The sequence below is a fragment of the Panulirus ornatus genome, chromosome 59 (genome assembly GCF_036320965.1).
Source record: "Panulirus ornatus isolate Po-2019 chromosome 59, ASM3632096v1, whole genome shotgun sequence".
NCBI classification, from domain to species: domain Eukaryota; kingdom Metazoa; phylum Arthropoda; class Malacostraca; order Decapoda; family Palinuridae; genus Panulirus; species Panulirus ornatus.
This window is the reverse complement of record NC_092282.1, coordinates 11,182,177-11,208,275: the sequence shown is the minus strand read 5'-3', so window position 1 is coordinate 11,208,275 and position 26,099 is coordinate 11,182,177. Positions and strand designations below refer to the sequence as shown.

Below are 26,099 nucleotides of genomic sequence, written 5' to 3'. Positions count from 1 at the left end.
ATTATTATTATTATTATTAAGGACCTGAGTTTATTTACTGACTTTCTAAGAAACTATCGTTGACTCAGAGTACTTTTTCTGTGGAACAGTTTTTACTCCCTGGTTTAAGCAGTAAGTACCTTACCTTAAACAGACCCAACCCAGATTAAAAAAAAAAAGGTACTCATTATTCAAACGCAGTAAATAAGGTGTTCGATATATTTTCACCAATACATAATATAAACGCTTGTGTTTGACGTACACTTTTACCTTTATTGTTATTCTATACATCACTGTGACTGTTTCATTTATTAAGGGATATTCTCGAGGAAAATTAAGATGATTGTCTTTGCAGAAAGTGAGCGAGTATGGCCAGCAATGAGAAGTGCCAGTGGCTTAGGCCCGCCTCCAAGATTGAATTAGCATTCGATGACATTCAAAAGAAGGACCTTGTATTGACATCGTATTTGGTGACCCTGAGCAGCGCCGCGCCCCTGCAGGACAACCACGTCAGGAAGGCTCTCGTACACCTCTATAGGTCTGTAATCCTCTAAAACACACTCACAAACCTCTATAGATCCATATTTTTCACTCTTTTATAGGTCCATACATCTTATCTACAGATGCCTATTGACTAGTAGGCTGTTTCACACAATTGGTTCCCAATCGCTATTTTTCCCTGGTGAATGCCGTCATTTCATTGGCTGCGTAGATAGTCAGTGTTCTTAATTGGTACTACTCTGTAAACTATTCTTGCATCACTGCTTTTGCGTACAGACATACGTACATTTCATGGGGCTTTATTGCCAGGTGATTTTGCGTTTGTTTTGAAATATAACGCATGCTCACCAAATCGGCTCAAAATTCTGAATAGATTTATCGAACGCGATTGTTCATAGTTTTAGTAGAGTCCTCGAAGGCTTTAATTACATTGCTTGTATCAGTGAGAGTGAAGGGTGGATGAGCAGTTATTTTTAGGTAGATTTTGTGTACATTTTTCTTGTCTCGTGTTTAGGGGTGAGTTTTGGTTCGTTGGTTTTTTTGCATGTCATTTTTGAGGGATGACTGTGCATGAAGGATAGGTTAATAATTTAAACAAGCACCTATAATCGTACACATAAACACACTCGCATCTTGTCACATGCGAATGTAAAGTAAGATAAAGGTAGATGGCTAAGGTACTATAAAGTGTATTTTACTATTTGAAAAGATTAGACTTATTTCGTAGTTGAACTCCAGTATAGACAGGTTTATGCATTGGGGAATTAGGTCTCAGCTTAGAAATACTTGAATCATATTTTAGAAAACATTCTTTCCTAAATATCAAATCTCAGTTAAAATGATTTATCTATGTTCGCTTAATTCAGTTACCAACCCCTCTTTTTATATGTATGGTAAAAAGAAAATGCTCATATAAATGATTTTCTGGCAGGAAGGTCCCCACACTAAGGCTATGTTTTCGTCTCCGTGAAGGGACCCTGTGGGCTTGCGAGATGGACAAGGAGGAGATAGATTTTCAGGTAGGACAGTTTCATTTGCTTCCTTTGATCTAAAAACGGTATGATAAGAATAAGGATGAATATAATTTAATGACTAAATACAATATCTCATTAGGTAATCGAGGCCACTGATCCGCTGAAGGTGATGGAAGATATGCTGGGCAAAGGATTTAACTCGCCTAAAGGTCCACTGTGGAGGGCTAGGCTGGTACGAGCAAGGGAAGGCATTCAGTGCCCCATGCCAGAACTCCAGGCTGCCTTCCCTTACACCCGCAGCCTCGTTCTCGGCAACCATCATGGCATCGCTGATGGCACGTCCAACTTGAAAATTGTTGACTTATTCCTACAAATTTTGGACGACGTCATTGAAGGGAAGACCATTAATGACGAGGAACAGCTGGGTGAGAGCGAGGCTGGAGTGGAAACAGAAAAATTACTGTCGGCAGTAGAAGCTGAGCTAGAACAAGACCCCGAGTACCTCCAGTCTCTTCTGAATGAAGCTAGAAATGAAAATAAGGAGCCAATACTGACAGTTCAAGCTTACCCTCCACCAGAGGGGGTTGAAGTGAAGACCAAGGTGATGATCAAAGACTTGGACAAGAACACGACCAAAGATTTTTTGAAAAGATGTAAAGATGAAGGAGTGACGGTTCACAGTGGCTTTACGGCTCTTCTCAACGGTTCTATTGTAGATATATTAGAGGAGACCGGCATGAAGCAGGAAGCTTATCACATCAAGGAAACACACTCAATAAACATGCGTCGGTATTGGCCTGGGGACACGTCACGGGCCCTTGGCTGTCATATCTCTATGTTCCCTAATAATGTCAAGACCGTTGCAAATTGGCGGGACAATTTCTGGGAATACGCCAGAACTGTCCACCAGAGCCTTCACAAAAGTATCAATGAAAAGTCTCCCGTAGAATTTTTTTATATCCTGTGGAAGCTCATAGGCGATGCTCTTGAAGAAACCTTCTCTGAGGAACTAGTACCTGAGCACGAGTATGCAACTGCTAACTTGAGGAACGCTGACTGGTTGGTGCCGACTGATGGGAAACACGTGAGGCTGACACACTTGGTGCGAGCTACAGGTAACTGGAAAGATTGTTGGGTGCACATGTTCCATACTTTCCGTGGGCGCTTCATCTACTGCCTGTGTTACTCTGCTCACATCGTCGCTGAGGAAACCGCTAGTCACTTTGTGGACCAGTTATTTAAAAATCTAAAGTCTGTAATATGAGTAAAAAGGAAAGTTTTTCTGGTAGAGCTTTAAATTATGGCTCCGAGCCAAGTTTTGCAATTGTAGTTTGTACAGATCTTCTGGAATACGATGTTTGATGTTGAGGAATTTGTAGCATATATTTAATTTTAATCGTTTTGTCTCAGTTGCTTCTTGAGGTATTCAAGGTTATGTACACAGCCAAACAGGATTCAAAATTCATTATGTCCTATAAACGACAGGAACTTAGATAAAAGTACTCAAAATCTACGGTAACTTACTAGATTTGCTGCATACCTGTTAAACTTGAGAAAATGGAAGTGATTTGACTGCAGAATTGTATCTTGACTTCTTCACAGGTTCTATTCACTCAGTGGCGATTGTAAAACTTTAATGAATGAGAAATCTATTTATGTTTTAGAGAACAGGAAAATATGAAATTCATGTCTTTACGTGTCCATCATGTTTCCCTTACAGTAGATGGATATTAAAGAACAGAGACAAGGAGACCTGATGACCCATGATCTTTTTTCCTTTTTTTTGGCGGATACTGGATTGTAAAAAAGAAATATATATATATATATATATATATATATATATATATATATATATATATATATATATATATATATATATATATATTAATTGTTACATTGTTACCAGACTACCTGCTTAAGGTTACACCGCGAGTGAAGAGTCACTTTGGCAACACTATCCCAACGTCACATGCAATAGGGTATAGTCTCACCAGAAAACTTGTCTTCCAAGGGGTCCATCCCGTCCCTTTTAGGAGTGCAGCGCTTCCTTGAAGCTGCAGGAGCTTTTGGAAAAGGGGTCCTGGGTAACACTACGACTCTTTCAGGAAGAGTTCATGGAATAATTATATATATATATATATATATATATATATATATATATATATATATATATATTTATTTATTTATTTATTTATTCCTGAGTCTTCGGGGAAAAATGAAACACGATTAGTTCCCAAGTGCACTTTCGAGTAATAATCATATCTTGTCTTATATTTCACAAGAGAGAAATATAAGTCAGTTGGTATACAAAGAAAAGACGTAGCTAGGACGCAGTTTGGTAATTATGCGAATATATATATATATTATATATATATATATATATATATATATATATATATATATATATATATATATATATGATGTATATATTGGTCAAACTGGCCGCAGTCTAAGCATTAGAATAACAAACGAGCTGTTAGGTACGTCCAGGAAAATTCTGCTAATTTTAAACTCATTGAAAATGAGGATCACGCTGTTGACTTTGACTTCTTTATTTTAGGTCTCATTGAACCTCTAGCCGAAAAATGATATTTGTAGTGTGCCGTGATCTTGTTCATTCTCGGGATCTGAATAAGCAACGAACTTATTCATTTCTCTGTAAATATAAGAAGCATCACATAATCATTGGCGGACCAGAGTGGTTTCTACTTATGAGCTTGCCAGTCGGCCTACACCCAAGGCAGGTGTTCGTCTTCTTGGAGCTGGTCGGTAGATTAGTATCTATCTCTGGTTTGGATGCGTGTATGCATAAATACATACGAGGAAAGATTTGGTATATCTATTTAAAATTGTGACTGCGCAACATGAGCTTAAAACTCCCCGTAGCATAATCAGATATATATTAATGGACCAATATAATTGATCAGTAATAATATGGTACAGTACCGGACTAATGAAATTAAACTAGCTACCTGAGACAAAATAGACACTTTTGAAGCAGTTTAATGACAATGACACTTCTTGGCAGGATTTTGGGAATTTTACACAGCCGTAAATTGATTCCCTGTCACTAATTAAGCAGACAAGAGGAAATCTGATGAAATATGGAGTTATCTACATTTTTCTTTATTAGGCTTAAACTTGCAATACATAACAAAAGGAAACCCAGATTATTAGGTATTCAGTTGTCATCATCTGAACCTTACCTACTTTTAAGCGTGGTTACTGTAGTTTTCTAAAATGTCAGGAGTAAATAGTAGGATTGTTTAGCTATGGTTTTACCAAAATGATGTAAATCTTATGGAAACTATTTGTAATAGTTACAAAATAGTAATATAGCTTGAGAAAATCTGCTAGTATGTTTGTGTAATTTTACATATGCCCGTAGTCTGCAGTAATAACTTGGAAACAGAAAACCTGAGTTATGATTCGTGTTATTTAGATATTTAGTTAAAAATTAATTTATGGTTTTATAATATGTCACTTTATAAAATCCTATATCAGTGATTCTTGAAATAATATGTTGACAATATTAATCTGTCAATTTAGTTTTCTCGTCCCTTACCTGCCGAACGAAACCCCAAATTTTCTCTAAAATAACTCAAGACACGTTTATTCGTCTCTATCGTGAGTTACTTTTAATGGTATTTCAGCTAGCACTGGAAGCACAGTCTGTGTAGTTAAGCTTTTTTCCTCCTAGAGTAATTAGAACCAAGAAATAGAATCACTCTCGTCAAAGCTGGTCTCTTTGACCTTTGTTTACATCTGGCCGCACATGGTGGCACTTCCCCCAAGACCCGTACACAAACCAAAATGACTTCCCTCCCAGATCCTAGAGGCAGGTGTTTACTGCAACCACATCGTGCTCTTAAGCCTCTCTTACGGTTTTTAGGGACAGGTGAGTGAAATGTTGCTTGACATTCTCAGTGGAAGGCCTTGGGAGTAGAGTACACGGCCCCTGTCAAGTTGATTGTAAGGTGGGCTTACCTCTCGTGTGACTGGTTTGACAGTTAACCCCATGGTTAAATGATTGAACTGGACAGATACTCTTATCTATTCTTCTTTTTAGTCCGCTGCTTATCATATGTGTTTTTTATAGTTATACCTTAGAGATACGATGTTATCACAGATGTACACTTCAAGCAAAACTAATAGACAGTGGTTATGGTATTCTGCAGATTTACCATTTAAGCTTCGCATTGATACCAGCTCTGGATGATAAATGATATTGCTATGTAATGGCGGTATAATGAACGGAGAATAGAATATAAGTTGTTGTGCATTACATTTTACGATATTGATTAGGATTGATTAAAGTACATGTAGGTAAAGTAAGAAAATTTACAGCTCCTATGGAAAACACGTAGTGGATTATCAGTTCAACCATGCATCCAAACTCAGTTTGGATATTGAGAGCTTTGTTCTTTGTTCCTAGTATTGTTTAGAAATATGAATTGCATAAAATTATTTGTAGCATAATAATTTTCTTTTAATGTTACATAACGTGATAGTTGTGAGGGCTATAGAAATTAGGGACTGTTGTGTTAAAAGTACCTGAGACATTTAGAAAAGATCAACAAAACTTATAAAAACCTCATTCATCCTCTCTAGCAGTGGAATATATTTGAATGTTCAGGTATTGAGTTGAAACATTCAAGTCACACCCATGATTAAGCATCATGCTAACAGACAACAAAAAGCAACAAGTTTATGACAGAGCAACCAACCCACAAGGAGTAGTTCACCACAATCCCTACCAACAAGCAAAATCAATGGCATATTTTTTGCTACAAATCTTGGCTGCTAGAGGAGGTTAGACGAGTTTCATATAGGTTCTTGTGATTTTTATACAAGCTTTTTCCTGATTTTGCTCATATTAACCCCACGCATTCCATGATATGTACAAGCCTTATCAAAGAGTAGTTCTTGTGTAGTGCTTTATACCCACAATTCTTATTGTATTCGCAATAAGCATTTGCACTGCAGAACAGCATGTGTCCAAAGCTAGTTTCTGTGCATGGCTGAATTGATAATTTACTCTTTCCCTAATGTCCCAGACATCTGAGATTTATTTTTCTTGATTTTCAATATACTGTTTGAAATGTACTTGACAATCCCATGATTGGACGTCATGTAAACATCTCACTTCTGGTAACTTCTGGTAACAAACATTTGTTGCACTGAGCAGTTGTTTGCACTGCAGCCTCATATTGCAAGCTATCATCCAGAGGCTAATTTTTTTTTTTTTTTTCATACCTCACATTTTTCCTTCCCTGTCATGTTTTATATTTCTTTGCTTCTATGTATGTATGTATTGTATTCACCCTTGCATGTATTTTGAAACATCCCTATTACTTTTACCTGTGTACTTTACTGATGCAAGCACTTTGCATCTGATATTATTATTATTATCCCTGGGGATAGGGGAGAAAGAATACTTCCCACGTATTCCCTGCGTGTCGTAGAAGGCGACTAAAAGGGAAGGGAGCGGGGGGCTGGAAATCCTCCCCTCTCGTTTTTTTTTAATTTTCCAAAAGAAGGGACAGAGAAGGGGGCCATTTGAGGATATTCCCTCAAAGGTCCAGTCCTTTGTTCTTAACGCAACCTCGCTAATGCGGGAAATGGCGAATAGTATGAAAGAAAAGAAAGAAGTAGCTGTAGGTAGTAGTGGTATTATTATACTTGATTGACATCTTCCATGTTAGCAAGGTAGCACCAGGGAACAGATGAAGAAAAACCCATCCACTCATATACGCATATATACATACACTCATCTTTCTTTCATACTATTCACCATTTCCCGCATTAGCGAGGTAGCGTTAAGAACAGAGGACTGGGCCTTTGAGGGAATATCCTCACCTGGCCCCCTTCTCTGTTCCTTCTTTTGGAAAATTTAAGAAAAAAAAGAAAAATGAGAGGGGAGGATTTCCAGCCCCCCGCTCCCTTCCCTTTTAGTCGCCTTCTATGACACACAGGGAATACGTGGGAAGTATTCTTTCTCCCCTATCCCCAGGGATAACATACACTCATATACATACATATACATATCAGCATATACATATATACATACATATACATACACTTACGTATACATATATACAGATACAGCAACAATTTTCCAGCAACTTAGGGTTCAGCACCTCCTTTAGTCTGGACAAAATTACGTGAGGGAACTTGAAATTACCGTGGCCACCAGACTAGTTTACTGGGCTGCCTCAGATGGTGTTGTGTGTAGGGCATGCTTACATTCTTTACACTGCACTTGTTGGTGGTGATACCACAATTCTGTGAGATTCTTAGCTTATTTTTCTAAAATTTAACCCTAGCTATGGCTTCTAAAACATTTGAGAGTGTCAGTCGTGGTGTCAAACATAAACACCAGTCCATATTGATCCATGATAAAGTAGAACTGTTGAAAAAATGGACCGTGGTGTTTTGGTGCATAAGCTGTGTGACATCAACGGTGTTGGTTCATCAACTGTTTATGATATAAAGATGCAAAGGGAGAAAATATTGACATTCTATGCAGACAGCGATTCCAAGAAGCAAATGACAATTAGAAAAACTATGAAAGGTGGTAAGAGTACTGAGCACGATTGAGTGATGATGAAATGATTTCAACAGCGTGGAAGTGATGGAGTGGGCTTGTCAGGTAGGATGATAATGGACGAGGCTAAGTTGTTCCATAAAGAACTTAAATTACAACATGAGCGTGATTATAGTGAAGGATGGATTCAAAAATTCAAGAAGCATCTTGGAATTTGCATGAATAAAGCTGTCTGCAAACCACAAAGGAGCTGCCGAGTATGTGAACGAATTTGTGAAACTCACAGCTGACAAGCACCTCTGTCCTGAGCAGGTGTATAATGTATTTCACTTATTCATTTGATTTTCACTTGATATTTGTTTAGTTTAGACACGTGGGAGATGTATAATTAGTGGGTTGAGATGTGTTGATGAATTATTATTATGTGACCATGGTTGGTCCAGAAAAATGGTTAATTCGGCATAGATTTGGAACCAAGAGTGCAGGAAAATTTTTGGTGTACCTGTATGCATGTACATATTCGTACTTGCTCGCCTTCATCCATTCCAGGCACCACCCCACCCCACAGGAAACAGCTTTACCACCCCATGGTTCAGCAAATTAGCACCTGGAAACATAAGAAGAAAAGCCACATCTTCTCACGCTCATTCTCTTGTTGTCATGTATAACGCACCAAAACCACAGCTCCCTATCCACATGTAGGCCCCACAAACCTTTCCATGGTTCAGTCCATTGACAGTATGTCAACCCTGGTATACCTCATTCTAATTCACACTATTCCAGGCACTTCTTTCACCCTCCTGCATGTTCAGGCCCCAATCGCTCAAAATCTTTTTCACTCCATTATTCCACCTCCAGTTTGGTTTCCCACTTCTTGTTTCCTCTGCCTCTGACACATGTATTCTCTTCGTCACTCATTCTCACCATATGTCCAAACCATTTCAACACACCCCACACATCTCTCTTACCTTTTCTTAACTTACTCAGTCAAACCACCTCACTCCACATATTGTCCTCAAACTTTTCATTTCCAACACTTCCACCCTCCTGTGCACAACCCTATCAGTAACCCATGCCTCACAACCATAAAATATTGTTGGAACTATTAATCCTTCAAACATACTCATTTTTGCTCTTTGAGATAGTTTATCTCATTCCACTTATTCTTCATCACTCCTAGAACCCTTCGCCTCCTCCCCCACCTAATGACTTGCTTCCGCTTCCATGGTTCTAGTCACTGCTAAGGCCACTCCCAGATATCTAAAACATTTCACTTCCTCCTGTTTTTCTCCACTCAAACTTCCATCCCAGCTAACCTGTATGTACGATATCAGACTAACTTGCAAAATGGTCTGATAAATTCTTTGATTGTGCTAAGTCGTATATTCAACATTTAAAGTATATGAAATTTCTCATGCATTGAAACATTGCTGAATTATTATTTGTCACCTGCTTTACATGGAAGAAACAACCTATATGATGTAAATAAAAGTATATTCATTATTTAGTATGCTCAATCTTCATACATATTTCCTATTTTCTGCTTTAGCAAGGTAGTGTTAAGAACAGAGAACAGCCGTAGAAGCCTCAGTTGGCTTCCTTCTCTGTTCCTTCTTTTGGAAAATGAAAAAAACGGGAGGGGAGGATTTCCAGCCCCATGCTCCCTTCCATTTTAGTCACCTTCTACGACATGCAGGGAATACATGGGAAGTATTCTTTCTCCCCTATCCCCAGGGATATATACACACACACACATACATATATATATATATATGTGAGAAATACTTAGAAAAGCAAATGGATTTGTATGTAGCATTTATGGATCTGGAGAAGGCATATGATAGAGTTGATAGAGATGCTCTGTGGAAGGTATTAGAATATATGGTGTGGGAGGAAAGTTGTTAGAAGCAGTGAAAAGTTTTTATTGAGGATGTAAGGCATGTGTACGTGTAGGAAGAGAAGAAAGTGATTGGTTCTCAGTGAATGTAGGTTTGCGGCAGGGGTGTGTGATGTCTCCATGGTTGTTTAATTTGTTTATGGATGGGGTTGTTAGGGAGGTGAATGCAAGAGTTTTGGAAAGAGGGGCAAGTATGAAGTCTGTTGTGGATGAGAGAGCTTGGGAAGTGAGTCAGTTGTTGTTCGCTGATGATACAGCGCTGGTGGCTGATTCATGTGAGAAACTGCAGAAGCTGGTGACTGAGTTTGGTAAAGTGTGTGAAAGAAGAAAGTTAAGAGTAAATGTGAATAAGAGCAAGGTTATTAGGTACAGTAGGGTTGAGGGTCAAGTCAATTGGGAGGTAAGTTTGAATGGAGAAAAACTGGAGTAAGTAAAGTGTTTTAGATATCTGGGAGTGGATCTGGCAGCAGATGGAACCATGGAAGCGGAAGTGGATCATAGGGTGGGGGAGGGGGCGAAAATCCTGGGAGCCTTGAAGAATGTGTGGAAGTCGAGAACATTATCTTGGAAAGCAAAAATGGGAATGTTTGAAGGAATAGTGGTTCCAACAATGTTGTATGGTTGCGAGGCGTGGGCTATGGATAGAGTTGTGCGCAGGAGGATGGATGTGCTGGAAATGAGATGTTTGAGGACAATGTGTGGTGTGAGGTGGTTTGATCGAGTAAGTAACATAAGGGTAAGAGAGATGTGTGGAAATAAAAAGAGCGTGGTTGAGAGAGCAGAAGAGGGTGTTTTGAAATGGTTTGGGCACATGGAGAGAATGAGTGAGGAAAGATTGACCAAGAGGATATATGTGTCGGAGGTGGAGGGAACGAGAAGAAGTGGGAGACCAAATTGGAGGTGGAAAGATGGAGTGAAAAAGATTTTGTGTGATCGGGGCCTGAACATGCAGGAGGGTGAAAGGAGGGCAAGGAATAGAGTGAATTGGATCAATGTGGTATACAGGGGTTGACGTGCTGTCAATGGATTGAATCAGGACATGTGAAGCGTCTGGGGTAAACCATGGAAAGCTGTGTAGGTATGTATATTTGCGTGTGTGGACGTATGTATATACATGTGTATGGGGGTGGGTTGGGCCATTTCTTTCATCTGTTTCCTTGCGCTACCTCGCAAACGCGGGAGACAGCGACACAGCAAAAAAAAATATATATATAAACGCCCATACATGCACATATACATATCAACTTTTTTTTATATATATATATATATATATATATATGTATATATATATATATATATATATATATATATATTTTATATATATATATATATATATGTATATATATATATATATATATATATTATTTTTTTATTATTATACTTTGGAAAGGATCACAATTTTGCGCGATCAAGATATTCCTATGAGTCCACTGGGAAAATGAAACACGATAAGTTTCCAAGTGCACCCCCGCACAACAATCACATCATCTGGGAAGATACAAGAAAGAAATACAAGTCACTTGATATACATATGAACATATACACGTATATATGCATATACATACACATACACAGGCATATACATATATACACATGTACATATTCACACTTGCTTGCCTTGATCCATTCCCAGTGCTACCCCACCCCACAGGAAACAGCATCACATCCCCTGCTTCAGCAAGGTAGTGCCAAGAAAACAGACAAAAAGGCCACATTCGTTCACACTCGGTGTCTAGCTGTCATGTGTAATGCACCAAAACCACAGCTCCCTATCCACATCCAGCCCCCCCAGATCTTTCCATGGTTTACCCCAGATGTTTCACATTCCCTGGTTCAGTCCATTGGGGCATGTAGAAAATGAAATATGTAGATATTACTCCTATATTTGATTGAAATCATGTATTATTCAACTTTTTATGAGAGGATATAATATTCATTTCAGGATGGATCACCAGCCTCTACCTAATGTCACAAGTGGAACATTATCACCAGAACTTCGTTCTTCAACATCTCAGAAGCATGAGCTGTCTTCGGTGATTGATCTAAGACCAGTGGATGCTGGTATGCAGCCTGTCCAAGAGGACATACAGCAGGTAACCCAAGACATGCACCGAGTCAGTGGACAGTTGCACCAAGTTAATAACACCATATCAGTTGTTGGAGATGAATTAACATTAACAGATGATGATATCCAGCAAGTTAATGATGAGCACGCTCCGGTTACTGACCCTCTTGCTGTGAGTAATGAAGACACTTTAACTATGGATGGTGAGATCTCAGATATGGAGCGAAATCAAGATGTTCAAGTTATAACTCACCAGGTAAATATAATTCTGGATTTAGAACATGATTGTACATTTTTCATACCTCTTCTCTGAGGTTGCTTCATCTTTGCAAAAGTAATTTGAAATAACTTTGATATGCTAATATGACAGGTTTTAGTTGATAGAGTTGGAAGCAATTCAGTGACTTTTATAAAACTTAAAGAAATATCTCTCCCCAGGCCAACTTATTAGAAGATCCATCTGAAGTTCTTAGAGCAAACAAGAATATCAAACTCCCTAGTTTTCCCAATCAGCAGACACCTCATGAAGCCCATGACCCCCAAGACCTACAGCTTGGCAGCATTACTAATGGTGGTGGAGCCTTACCCCTAGACACACAACACTACTATGAGAGTCTTCACCCAGCTCCAATAATGGTTTATGAAGTTCCCGCTGGTAACATTGTGCCTTTTGATTCTTTAGTGCCTGTTCCCTTGGCCAAAGGTATTGGAGAGAAGAATAGTGAAGGTGTGGATTTATTGCAGGCTTCTGTCAATGAAGCAATATACACTCACCCATCTCAGGATATGTCTCATCCATTGTATGTATTGCATCAACCTCAGAAGAAGGAACCTAATTCAGAAGGAATGGTTATTGAACAGATTAATGCAGGTGATGGAGTGAGTCCAAACATTGTCCTTGAGAACAGGGATGGTAGCAACTTCACCAAAGTAGGTGATCATTCTTCCAATATGATGCCAATAGGGACAGAGTTTAGTCTTATATCAACTTCATGTTATGACAATTCTGTTACAACTGTAGCAAATATGGCACAGCTTTCAATGTCAGCAGTATATCACACCTCTACGGACACTGACAGTGAAGTCGCATTAACCCTTGCTAGTCTTGGGAATCCAAAAATTGAGAAAATGGACAGAGACTGTGGTCACAGCCATAACTCAGAACATTCTGATGTTATTAGGGCAGCATCCATCATATCTGGTGTGACAGATCACCAACAGTTTGATATTGATCAGCAAACCAATAATAGCTTAAAGGAAGAAATGAGCAAAAAGGACCAAAAACCTACTCTTGTACTCAGAAGCAGAAGAAGTAGAGGCACAACTCCTAATCAGCAGCATCAAGACATGTCTGCTGATGAAACAAAGAAAGTTAGCAAAAGGAAGAAGAAAAAGGAAACAAAGATCGTTCCCTTCCCTAAAACAGAAGAGGGTGACAACTTCATAATCCCAGACAGTGTCCTTTCAGTTAGGCAGATATCTGCTCCATCAATCACCATGCAGAATGAATCACAAAAAGAGAATCTCTTGGGTCAGCTGCTCAAGGCCTCAGAACACTGCGAACCAGCAACTCTTATACCCGAGGGTGTTGTAGATGATGTTATACCAGCTGTTGGCTACCGAATAATGGATATGACAAATCTTAGTGAGATGATAAGAATGATGCACCGATGTACAGGTTCCATGGGAACTATTGTTATTCAAGAACAAGCTTCACTTCGGGAAGGGGCTGTCTCTCAGCTTAGTGTTATTTGTACTGGTTGCCAGGTATGTGATACTCATGAGTGCATTTTTGAATGTTATCGAGTCATTATTACTTATATAATTCATTTGATATTGACTGGTGACTGAGTTTGGTAAAGTGTGTGAAAGAAGAAAGTTAAGAGTAAATGTGAATTAGAGCAAGGTTATTAGGTACAGTAGGGTTGAGGGTCAAGTCAATTGGGAGGTAAGTTTGAATGGAGAAAAACTGGAGGAAGTAAAGTGTTTTAGATGTCTGGGAGTGGATCTGGCAGCGGATGGAACCATGGAAGCAGAAGTGGATCATAGGGTGGGGGAGGGGGTGAAAATTCTGGAAGCCTTGAAGAATGTGTGGAAGTCAAGAACATTATCTCAGAAAGCAAAAATGGGTATGTTTGAAGGAATAGTGGCTCCAACAATGTTGTATGGTGGCGAGGCGTGGGCTATGGATAGAGTTGTGTGCAGCAGGATGGATGTGTTGGAAATGCGATGTTTGAGGACACTGTGTGGTGTGAGGTGGTTTGATCGAGTAAGTAACGTAAGGGTAAGAGAGATGTGTGGAAATAAAAAGAGCGTGGTTGAGAGAGCAGAAGAGGGTGTTTTGAAATGGTTTGGGCACATGGGGAGAATGAGTGAGGAAAGATTGACCAAGAGGATATATGTGTCGGAGGTGGAGGGAACGAGGAGAAGTGGGAGACCAAATTGGAGGGTGGAAAGATGGAGTGAAAAAGATTTTGTGTGATCGGGGCCTGAACATGCAGGAAGGTGAAAGGAGGGCAAGGAATAGAGTGAATTGGATTGATGTTGTATACTGGGGTTGACGTGCTGTCAGTGGGTTGAATCAGGGCATGTAAAGCGTCTGGGGTAAACCATGGAAAGCTGTGTAGGTATGTATATTTGTGTGTGTGGATGTATGTATATACATGTGTATGGGGGTGGGTTGGGCCATTTCTTTCGTCTGTTTCCTTGCGCTACCTCGCAAACGCGGGAGACAGCAAAAAAAAAAAAAAATCATTTGATTATAATTAGTATTTAAAAGTATTCTTTTTTATAGCTTAGTAAAAAATTGCATGGTATAGTGAAGGAATAAGTAACTACAGAGTATATCTTTATCAGACTGCTACACAGTCAAAGAATTTTATAGGTGTATTTGCTCACGCATGGCAGGACCAGTCTTAATTTGCAGTATAAGTAGTTGATATACAAGCAGAGATCATACTATTCTCATTGACAACTGTTCAGTGGTTGTTAATCAATGATGCATAATGACAATTTTGTCCGTGATTGCATGTTTCTTGAAATAAAGTTATTAGGGGTGCAATGGAACTTGGTTCTGGCAGGTTACTTCCAGCCAGAACCCCAATTTTTATGATGTCTAGGTCCAGTGAGAACTTCAAAAAATAGACTGGAAGGGGAACATTTAACTTTTTTCCTAAGGAAAGATTTATGATAAGGATTATGGGTGTGATCTTTCATCTGGTGATGTCAGTCTTTGTCTAAATCAGCCAAACATGATCTGAATATGAAGAAAAGTTATTTTGCATGTGGAACAGCTCTGTACTTATCCTGTCTTTTGCACATCTGCTTATCACTTGTTCTTGCTGCACTGTGTTGTCACTTTCTACAGCTATTAGTTGTATCCAGAATAAGCAAAAAAGTATATGCACTGTATACGATATCAAGCCTTCACTGAAGAAATTGAGAAAATTTCTACACTGCAATAAAGTAAGTTTTTAAGCTATAATGGCCCATGCTTTCTTATATTTGGTTGATTCAAGACAAATTTTGATGTCACCATGTGAAAGATCACACACAAATCTATCATTCCTTTTTTTGCATTTAAAGATAATCTATGAATCACTTATCTTAAAAAATACTGTCTTTAGAATTTAGGCAAATATTTGTGTATGGTGAGGTCTTTTTTCAGTTCCAGCCACTTCTGTTTCTGGCCAGAATTTGAAATTTGGTTCCAATACATTCCTAAGAGTTAAAGGGTGTCCCTTATCTTATTTACCCACATTCTGTTTTGGGAGAGTTTCATATTAGACTTTTACAAAGTAGATGATCTTCCTCCAGCTAATTGGTTGTTAGCCACATGATTGCTCAAAAGCTGTTTCATTTGCCATCAAGTTTATGAAAACCTCATGAACCTGAGACAGAGTTTTCTGGACCTTTAGTGAGACAGTCCAGGGATACACTACCTCCTACCTAGTGCAACTGCCACTCAGGCATCGAGAGAATGATATCTGATAGATTGAGAGTAGGATAGCACTATAATTGGTAGTAAGAGCACTGATGTTAACAATCTGTTATTGGTTATTAACCACCGAACATACATTTGAGGGAATAGTATGTTGTGTTATTACTGGAATTAGAAAAATGGATATTTTTTATCTAACTTTGTATGACAAGCTCGTGATTAATGTCAGAATCCAAAGAAACTCATTTTATCCCATCTGGAGCTCAAAAGTGTCTTTCAGACTCAAAACATTTAGTTTCCTTTCAAAATGAAATTTTTTTTTCTTGTAGAGATACCATTACTTGTAAAACTAACCAAAATTAAATGATATCAGGAAGGAGCAGTGTGTGCAACAAGCAATAGGACATCACCTACAGGCCCTTGGGACATCAATGCAAGAGTAGAACAACTGACAAAGGAATTCAACATTAAAGAGGACCAAGTTCAACGTATGCTGGAAATCCTTGGAATTTTTTACCGTCCATGCGACCCATCCCTTCAGCCTACAGCACAGCCAATGGTAGTTATTTCTATGGCATAGGTTGGATCATATACTTATATTCATATATACAGTATGGCACCCCGTGCATACCATATCGCCCCAGTTCACTGTCCCTTGCACATCTGATGCATGTCAAAAGTGGAAAAACTTGGGGTGTTGGTAGGGTAGATAGTGAAACGTATAAAAGGAGGTGAATCTGTAATTGAATGGATCTGAAAATGTGCATAGCATCATGGAAAAGTAATGTTGTGCCTTATCATTGGTTAAGCTCTCCCCAAGAAGATCCTGGCAGAGCCAGGGCCTTTGTCTTTCTCTTATTCATGATCTGTAATGGTAATCAACAACAATACGAGTTCATGACCATCTTGACCACTCTTCCAACACATTCAACCTTTTTTTTCTTTTCTTTTGACTCTTCCTGGTATGGATACACTATTTCTGCTTCTTTACAGTTTTCTGACCTCAATGTTATTTCTTTAATTCCTAACTATGCACACTTCCCTCTCTTCAACTTTGATGCCTTAGTAGAACTCAGAATTCATCTATGCTTGGCTTTCTGTGAGACAGGTACTGCTTTCCTGGCTGGGGTGCTGTATGTAATGCTGAATGCATATCGGAGGTTATGGCTGAGTTTGAGTCCTAAATGCTGTTTTCAACTAAATTCTCTCTCTCTCATTATGGCTTAATCGCTCATGCCTATTATTGGATGGAGCATACCAGGCTATGAAACCCTTCCCCTCCCTTGAATCCATCTTGACTTTCATTTATGCTTGGAATCATTGCAGTGCTGTTCTTCAGAAAGTCAAGTACACCTTCATAAAGAGTAAGTGTGCTGATTTGATGACTTCTGCAGATGAGTCTCTTTGGTCCTTAAACAAAAAGCATCTTCAGTAACATTTCTACTTCAACATATCCCCCTCTTCCAACCTGATCAGTCTGCAATTAAGCCTTCAACTGATAAAGTCCCTCTAGTACATTATATTATCCTCAGCTTCTGATGATTCTGCTTCTAATGCTTCAGTCCCATCTCCTCCCAGTGAACATATGCCTTCTTCCAAAATTTCCCAGTACAAGGTCTTCTGAGTACTCTCCCAGCTCCAAGTGAACAAGGATGATGGTCTAGGTGGCATACCTCCAGGCCTAAGGGAGTGTACCTCTGAACTGGCCCCAGTCCTTACCCACCTGTTTAACTTCTGTCTTAAAACTCAGACTTGTATGTTCTCTTGGAAGCTTGCCTTAGTCAAGATTTTGAGTGCTTTTAGCCTCAAAATGCAATAGAGTGAAAAGCATATATGGGATAGAATGAATTGGAACAATATGGTGTACAGGGGTTGACATGCTGTCGACGACTGAACCAGGGCGTGGAAAGTGGTTAGGGGAAAACCATGGAAACGTCTGTGGGGCCTAATTGTGGATAGGGGGCTGTAGTTTTGGTGCATTGCACATTCCCCTTGTATACCACATTGCTCTATCCTGTACACCTCTTTTACCTTCTTGCATTTGAGGTTATGAACACTCAGGATCTTTTTCACTCCATTCCTTCTTGTCCCCCCCCGACTTCTGACACATCTATCCTCTTTGTGTCACTGGACAAGGCTGTATCATTAGGAGTACAGTCTCATCAAAACCCTTCTTCAAGTAACACAGTGTTGGGCCACTGGAGGCTCTAGAAAGGTCCAGGGTAACACCAGGACTCTTTTATAGAAATTGGTCTGGATAATTATAAATAGATAACTAAATGAATAGATCAACACACACACACACACACACACACACACACACACACACACACACACACGCGCGCACACACACACGCACACACACACACACACACACAACACACACACAGGTGTTGCCAAACTCCTCCTGCAAGAGGTTACACTGCAAGTGAAAAGTCATCTTTTGCAAGGCTTCACTACTGGAGGTACAGTTTCATCAAAGAACTTCTAACTCCAAAGGAGTCCATGTTTCCCTTCTGTTGGAAGTAGGATATCCTTGAGCTGCAGGAACCTCTGAAAGGAAATCCCATGTAATACCTTGACTCTTTCTTAGAAAGAGGTCCTTAGGTAATTTCAAGTAAATATGTAAGTAAAATAGGTATATACACATATGTACACATATTGGATTACGTGTTAATTGACAGGCGCGCGAAAGAGAGACTTTTGTATGTTAATGTGCTGAGAGGTGCAACTTGAGGGATGTCTGATCATTATCTTGTGGAGGCTAAGTGAAGATTTGTATGGGTTTTCAGAAAAGAAGAGTGAATGTTGGGGTGAAGAGGGTGGTGAGAGTAAGTGAGCTTGGGAAGGAGACTTGTTTGAGGAAGTACCAGGAGAGACTGAGTACAAAATGGAAAAAGGTGAGAACAATGGAAGTAAGGGGAGTGGGGGAGGAATGGGATGTATTTAGGGAATCAGTGATGGATTGCGCAAAAGATGCTTGTGGCATGAGAAGAGTGGGAGGTGGGTTGATTAGAAAGGGTAGTGAGTAGTGGGATGAAGAAGTAAGATTATTAGTGAAAGAGAAGAGAGAGGCATTTGGACGATTTTTGCAGGGAAAAAATGCAATTGAGTGGGAGAAGTATAAAATAAAGAGACAGGAGGTCAAGAGAAAGGTGCAAGAGGTGAAAAAGAGGGCAAATGAGAGTTGGGGTGAGAGAGTATCATTAAATTTTAGGGAGAATAAAAAGATGTTCTGGAAGGAGTTAAATAAAGTGTGTAAGACAAGGAAGCAAATGGGAACTTCAGTGAAGGGCGCAAATGGGGAGGTGATAACAAGTAGTGGTGATGTGAGAAGGAGATGGAGTGAGTATTTTGAAGGTTTGTTGAATGTGTTTGATGATAGAGTGGCAGATATAGGGTGTTTTGGTCGAGGTGGTGTGCAAAGTGAGAGGGTTAGGGAAAATGGTTTGGTAAACAGAGAAGAGGTAGTAAAAGCTTTGCGGAAGATGAAAGCCGGCAAGGCAGCAGGTTTGGATGGTATTGCAGTGGAATTTATTAAAAAAGGGGGTGACTGTATTATTGACTGGTTGGTGAGGTGCCTGAGGATTGGCGGAATGCGTGCATAGTGCCATTGTACAAAAGCAAAGGGGATAAGAGTGAGTGCTCAAATTTCAGAGGTATAAGTTTGTTGAGTATTCCTGGTAAATTATATGGGAGGATATTGATTGAGAGGGTGAAGGCATGTACAGAGCATCAGATTGGGGAAGAGCAGTGTGGTTTCAGAAGTGGTAGAGGATGTGTGGATCAGGTGTTTGCTTTGAAGAATGTATGTGAGAAATACTTAGAAAAGCAAATGGATTTGTATGTAGCATTTATGGATCTGGAGAAGGCATATGATAGAGTTGATAGAGATGCTCTGTGGAAGGTATTAAGAATATATGGTGTGGGAGGAAAGTTGTTAGAAGCAGTGAAAAGTTTTTATCGAGGATGTAAGGCATGTGTACGTGTAGGAAGAGAGGAAAGTGATTGGTTCTCAGTGAATGTAGGTTTGCGGCAGGGGTGTGTGATGTCTCCATGATTGTTTAATTTGTTTATGGATGGGGTTGTTAGGGAGGTGAATGCACGAGTTTTGGAAAGAGGGGCAAGTATGAAGTCTGTTGTGGATGAGAGAGCTTGGGAAGTGAGTCAGTTGTTGTTCGCTGATGATACAGCGCTGGTGGCTGATTCATGTAAGAAACTGCAGAAGCTGGTGACTGAGTTTGGTAAAGTGTGTGAAAGAAGAAAGTTAAGAGTAAATGTGAATAAGAGCAAGGTTATTAGGTACAGTAGGGTTGAGGGTCAAGTCAATTGGGAGGTAAGTTTGAATGGAGAAAAACTGGAGGAAGTAAAGTGTTTTAGATATCTGGGAGTGGATCTGGCAGCAGATGGAACCATGGAAGTGGAAGTGGATCATAGGGTGGGGGAGGGGGCGAAAATCCTGGGAGCCTTGAAAAATGTGTGGAAGTCGACAACATTATCTCGGAAAGCAAAAATGGGTATGTTTGAAGGAATAGTGGTTCCAACAATGTTGTATGGTTGTGAGGCGTGGGCTATGGATAGAGTTGTGCGCAGGAGGGTGGATGTGCTGGAAATGAGATGTTTGAGGACAATGTGTGGTGTGAGGTGGTTTGATCGAGTAAGTAACGTAAGGGTAAGAGAGATGTGTGGAAATAAAAAGAGCTTGGTTGAGAGAGCAGAAGAGGGTGTTTTGAAATGGTTTGGGCACATGGAGAGAAAGAGTGAGGAGAGATTGTCCAAGAGGATATATGTGTCGGAGGTGGAGGGAACAAGGAGAAGTGGGAGACCAAATTGGAGGTGGAAAGATGGAGTGAAAAAGATTTTGTGTGATTGGGGCCTGAACATGCAGGAGGGTGAAAGGAGGGCAAGGAATAGAGTGAATTGGATCGATGTGGTATACCGGGGTTGACGTGCTGTCAGTGGATTGAATCAGGACGTGAAGCGTCTGGGGTAAACCATGGAAAGCTGTGTAGGTATGTATATTTGCGTGTGTGGACGTGTATGTATATACATGTGTATGGGGGTGGGTTGGGCCATTTCTTTCGTCTATTTCCTTGCGCTACCTCGCAAACGCGGGAGACAGAAAAAAAAGAAAGAAATGTACAGACACTGTGCTTGAGTTACCCACTGCCATTGGCCTGTAAGGGTGAAGTACTAAAGGTTAAGAAGCGACACAGGAATTCACTTGTTATGGAGACCTTGTTGTGGCCACACACTTGAGCTAGTTTCAGGTTAAACAGGCATCATAGATATCGATAGACAAATAGATCATAAAAGTAAACATCTGAAACCATGGTAGAACACTGAAACCAATTTACTTGGTCATCTTGCATGGGGCTTGTGAAAACCTTTGAAGATTTCTTGAAATTTCGATGGATAATACTGCGTACCATTGACAAGCCAACCTGAAAATGCCAAACAACCCCCAGTTTGAGTGCAACTGGTTTATTCTAGAAATCCTCCCCACCAGTTTTTACTTTTCCAAAGGATGGAACAGAGAGGGGCCAAGTGAGGATTTTCCCTCAAAGGCTCATTTCCAAAGGATGGAACAGAGAGGGGCCGAGTGAAGATTTTCCCTCAAAGGCTTATTTCTCTTTTCTTGAAGCTACCTCTTTACAATGACCCCTGGATTGTGATAAGTGAAGTTATACATGGATAACGAAAGATACTTTTGTGGAAAGCAGTGCTTTAAAGGAATGTTGGGAGGTATATGGCATATTTAAGTATACTGCAAGTAGACTTTAGATGTTCCAGTTGAATTTCTTATATGTTGCTCTAACTTCATTAACTAAATACTCTTGTGTCAACATTGCATGCTTTATCTCAACAGGAAATGGAATCAACACCAGTGCAGGTAGCGAAAAAGAAGAGAAAAATTAAATCTGACACAGACTCGTCTGGCAAGCCAAAGAATTTAGTATGTACTGTATGCAAGGAGAGATTTGTTGGGGTAAGTTTGGCTAGCAGGATTTTATTATTTGATTCTCTCACCCCAGACAGAGCCCTTTGAGTGTAAGAGGGCACTTGCTCATAGGAGGGTTAAAGCACCAATTTTACCCATCAATATGCGGGTGAATCCATGAAAATTCAGTCCCTTTGATCACCATGAAATGCATGAAGCCAGCGAATGCTTGTTCATAATTGCTGTATGATGATATAGTAACTTGTCCATGCCTAGGACTTTACAAATCAGAGATTGTATGATAGTGCATTCCAAACCACCACCTTTCTTTTCACTAATTCATCTGACAGTGACCTTTGTGTTGGATAATGTCTCACAATGTCTGATTGGTATTCTTTTATACTTATAGTTAGCAAGTCATGAATCCAAAGTTCTTTGTTCTTTTTTTTATCCAATTAAAGCCGGGCGATGTATTTTTATACATCCGTGTAAGGCTGCATATTGTAGAAATGATAAATTTTCAAGGAATAAGCCAGTACATTCATGACTAGATAAAATGGGATGAAAAACAAAGGTAAGAGTTTTATACTTGATACTGCATTATAGCTGACTGTGGGAGGAGGGGAGGAGTGCAAGGCAGGAGAGAGTGGGACCTATCTTCACATTCCATTGTCTCGGCTAATACTAACATTGACCTCAGCTGGGCGAGCATGGTTGGCTGGTAACATGGTATAACAGAGAGCATGGTAGTACATGTCAGAAATGCCACATCACCTGATTTCACCATACAATTATGACGCAAAAGGGCCTAACATTATTTAACATTGCCTGCCTACTACTTTATGAATGTTAGACAACAGCTGATACAAGCACTGACTGTGGATGGGCAAGTGAGGGTAGCTGTTTACAGGGATGGGTGAACAGAGGTCATGATAGTTTTCCTTTTATCATACCTCCTCTTATACACTCAGCAGCTGGAGTGTATAATCAGAGTTTTATGTTAGGGGGAATAGTATGTTGTCTGTTATTAATAGAATTAGTAATGTCTTTTAGAGCTGTTTCAGAATGGGATAATTTTAGAAATTTCATCACAGGCCTTGGTTTTCAGAGCAAGAAATGAAGACTTTAGAAGTGTACCAAGTAGTTTCTGGTGTGCATGCTCATTTAGGGTTTAGCTATTTTGATTGATTAGAAGATCCTTAAGCCTGGAGTGTAGCTTTAGTGATACAACACTCACATACAAGTTGAAAGGACCATGTTCACTTCCAGGTACCCCCTTCAAGGAGGGTTTGGGAAAGAGAACTAGTAGTAGTTGAAAGAGCCCCCTTTAAATTTCTGTAATTACCTATTTTTGCAGGATGGAGAAGTAGTTCTACTCTCATAGAGCCCTATTTTTTCCCTACTTTCCCTATATTGTCATACCACAATTTAAACTTGCGTATGCTGTCAAAATTAACAATTTCACCGTAGATTTTCCATTTGCATATTAATTTCCTTGCGTAAGAGAACTTTTTCTTTTCTAAGAAGTTTCTTGCTTGACTCTGGATGTTTTATCTCTGTATCTTTTATCCCCTTACATCCTCACTTAGGTTCCTTTTCAAACCCTGTGAATCTCAAGGAAAGGTTAATCCCAACACAGAGTTACAAACAAATGACTCTGTAATATTTAAAGATGATCTTTTTTTTTTTTTATTATACTTTGTCGCTGTCTCCCGCGTTTGCGAGGTAGCGCAAGGAAACAGACGAAAGAAATGGCCCAACCCCCCCCCATACACATGTATATACATACGTCCACACACGCAAATATACATACCTACACAGCTTTCCATGGTTTACCCCAAACGCTTCACATGCCTTGATTCAATCCACTGACAGCACGTCAACCCCGGTATACCACATCGCTCCAATTCACTCTATTCCTTGCCCTCCTTTCACCCTCCTGCATGTTCAGGCCCCGATCACACAAAATCTTTTTCACTCCATCTTTCCACCTCCAATTTGGTCTCCCTCTTCTCCTCGTTCCCTCCACCTCCAACACATATATCCTCTTGGTCAATCTTTCCTCACTCATTCTCTCCATGTGCCCAAACCACTTCAAAACACCCTCTTCTGCTCTCTCAACCACGCTCTTTTTATTTCCACACATCTCTCTTACCCTTACGTTACTCACTCGATCAAACCACCTCACACCACACATTGTCCTCAAACATCTCATTTCCAGCACATCCATCCTCCTGCGCACAACTCTATCCATAGCCCACGCCTCGCAACCATACAACATTGTTGGAACCACTATTCCTTCAAACATACCCATTTTTGCTTTCCGAGATAATGTTCTCGACTTCCACACATTCTTCAAGGCCCCCAGAATTTTCGCCCCCTCCCCCACCCTATGATTCACTTCCGCTTCCATGGTTCCATCCGCTGCCAGATCCACTCCCAGATATCTAAAACACTTCACTTCCTCCAGTTTTTCTCCATTCAAACTCACCTCCCAATTGACTTGACCCTCAACCCTACTGTACCTAATAACCTTGCTCTTATTCACATTTACTCTTAACTTTCTTCTTCCACACACTTTACCAAACTCAGTAGTCACCAGCTTCTGCAGTTTCTCACATGAATCAGCCACCAGCGCTGTATCATCAGCGAACAACAACTGACTCACTTCCCAAGCTCTCTCATCCCCAACAGACTTCATACTTGCCCCTCTTTCCAAAACTCTTGCATTTACCTCCCTAACAACCCCATCCATAAACAAATTAAACCATGGAGACATCACACACCCCTGCCGCAAACCTACATTCACTGAGAACCAATCACTTTCCTCTCTTCCTAGACGTACACATGCCTTACATCCTCGATAAAAACTTTTCACTGCTTCTAACAACTTTCCTCCCACACCATATATTCTTAATACCTTCCACAGAGCATCTCTATCAACTCTATCATATGCCTTCTCCAGATCCATAAATGCTACATACAAATCCATTTGCTTTTCTAAGTATTTCTCACATACATTCTTCAAAGCAAACACCTGATCCACACATCCTCTACCACTTCTGAAACCACACTGCTCTTCCCCGATCTGATGCTCTGTACATGCCTTCACCCTCTCAATCAATACCCTCCCATATAATTTACCAGGAATACTCAACAAACTTATACCTCTGTAATTTGAGCACTCACTCTTATCCCCTTTGCCTTTGTACAATGGCACTATGCACGCATTCCGCCAATCCTCAGGCACCTCTATTTCTCTGTATTACAATCATGGTAAAGATTATTTTAATGTAGCATCAGTCTTCCTTATCAATCATAACTCAGAAACTGCTTAAACCTATAGGTTGATCACCCAGTAAGATATCTCCAAGTAAATCAAATAGTAGGATCTGCTTTCACATCTTGGGCTCTGTGCTAGATAACATCTACCTTTTGAAGGAACTTCTCACTAGATGAGCTTAGTAAGAAGAATTTTAGGCACTCAACAACTTGTTATTCATAGGGTTCTGCCTTTTGTAGAGAAATTATTATTTTGTTCTTCAAAGCTAGTCTTATGGGATGATCATTTGTTAGGATTAATCAATATGCTCTTTGTGTACTATAAGTCATTAGATGATGCAGGCCCTTTATGAAATACACAAGTTTTTATTTCTTTTTGCAGGAAAATCACCTTAAGAAGCATATGCATAGTCATGATTTATCACTTCACACCTGTCCCTACTGCCATGCTTACTTCAAGAAACCTTTCAACCTTAAGCAACACATTAAGAAGCATGAAAGTAAGGTCATATCCTAGAGTGCAGAGTAAAGCACATTTTCTCACCTGTTACTGTTTGAATTTCTGTGTATTTCCTTTGTATTCCAAAGGTTTTGTGCATTTTTCATGACCTTATAAGGGTGCAAACACTTTTATTGTAACATTAGGAACAAACAGTGGCCTCATTTGCTCACATCCACTCTTTTGCTGTCAATTAGATTGTTCCCCTATCTTTGTGTCTGGTATTAAGGGAAAATCAGCAACAATTATTTTTTCATTTCAGACTGTAAGTACGAGTGCAACCAGTGCCAGAGAGTATTCACAGATAAATCTACTCTCTTATGCCATATAAGATCACAACATGAAAAAAGGTAAGGGAATCATTATTACATTTTCAAAAATTTTCTTGTGAAATTAGGTATTATGTGGATTTGGCAGTAAATAGAAATTGAGGAAGATAAGTACTTTTCCACAAGAAGGAACAGAGAAGGGGGC

At 39.7% G+C, this 26,099-nt stretch overlaps 2 protein-coding genes across 11 annotated transcripts in view; both read left to right on the top strand.

Annotated features, from left to right (window-relative positions):
• Positions 1 to 3,201, top strand: part of LOC139767326 (uncharacterized) — a 206,833-nt gene extending 203,632 nt beyond the window's left edge. For 7 of the 8 annotated variants that reach the window (XM_071696625.1, XM_071696627.1, XM_071696623.1 and 4 more), the window contains 3 exons: positions 335 to 517; positions 1,412 to 1,499; positions 1,594 to 3,201. In XM_071696625.1, coding sequence (XP_071552726.1) covers positions 348 to 517; positions 1,412 to 1,499; positions 1,594 to 2,718 — 1,383 coding nt within the window. In that variant the 5' untranslated portion in view covers positions 335 to 347 and the 3' untranslated portion in view covers positions 2,719 to 3,201. Of the gene's footprint in view, positions 1 to 334; positions 518 to 1,411; positions 1,500 to 1,593 lie in introns of those variants that run through there. The other variant, XM_071696632.1, reaches the window with a different exon arrangement.
• Positions 3,202 to 3,258: 57 nt separating this feature from the next.
• Positions 3,259 to 26,099, top strand: part of LOC139767325 (uncharacterized) — a 36,043-nt gene continuing 13,202 nt past the window's right edge. Inside the window, exons 1-7 of one of the 3 annotated variants that reach the window (XM_071696618.1) lie at positions 3,259 to 5,081; positions 11,841 to 12,219; positions 12,402 to 13,730; positions 16,277 to 16,462; positions 21,773 to 21,892; positions 25,509 to 25,626; positions 25,888 to 25,975. In XM_071696618.1, the coding sequence (XP_071552719.1) occupies positions 11,842 to 12,219; positions 12,402 to 13,730; positions 16,277 to 16,462; positions 21,773 to 21,892; positions 25,509 to 25,626; positions 25,888 to 25,975 (2,219 nt within the window). In that variant the 5' untranslated portion in view covers positions 3,259 to 5,081; position 11,841. Of the gene's footprint in view, positions 5,082 to 5,104; positions 5,353 to 11,840; positions 12,220 to 12,401; positions 13,731 to 16,276; positions 16,463 to 21,772; positions 21,893 to 25,508; positions 25,627 to 25,887; positions 25,976 to 26,099 lie in introns of those variants that run through there. The other 2 variants (XM_071696619.1, XM_071696617.1) reach the window with 2 other exon arrangements.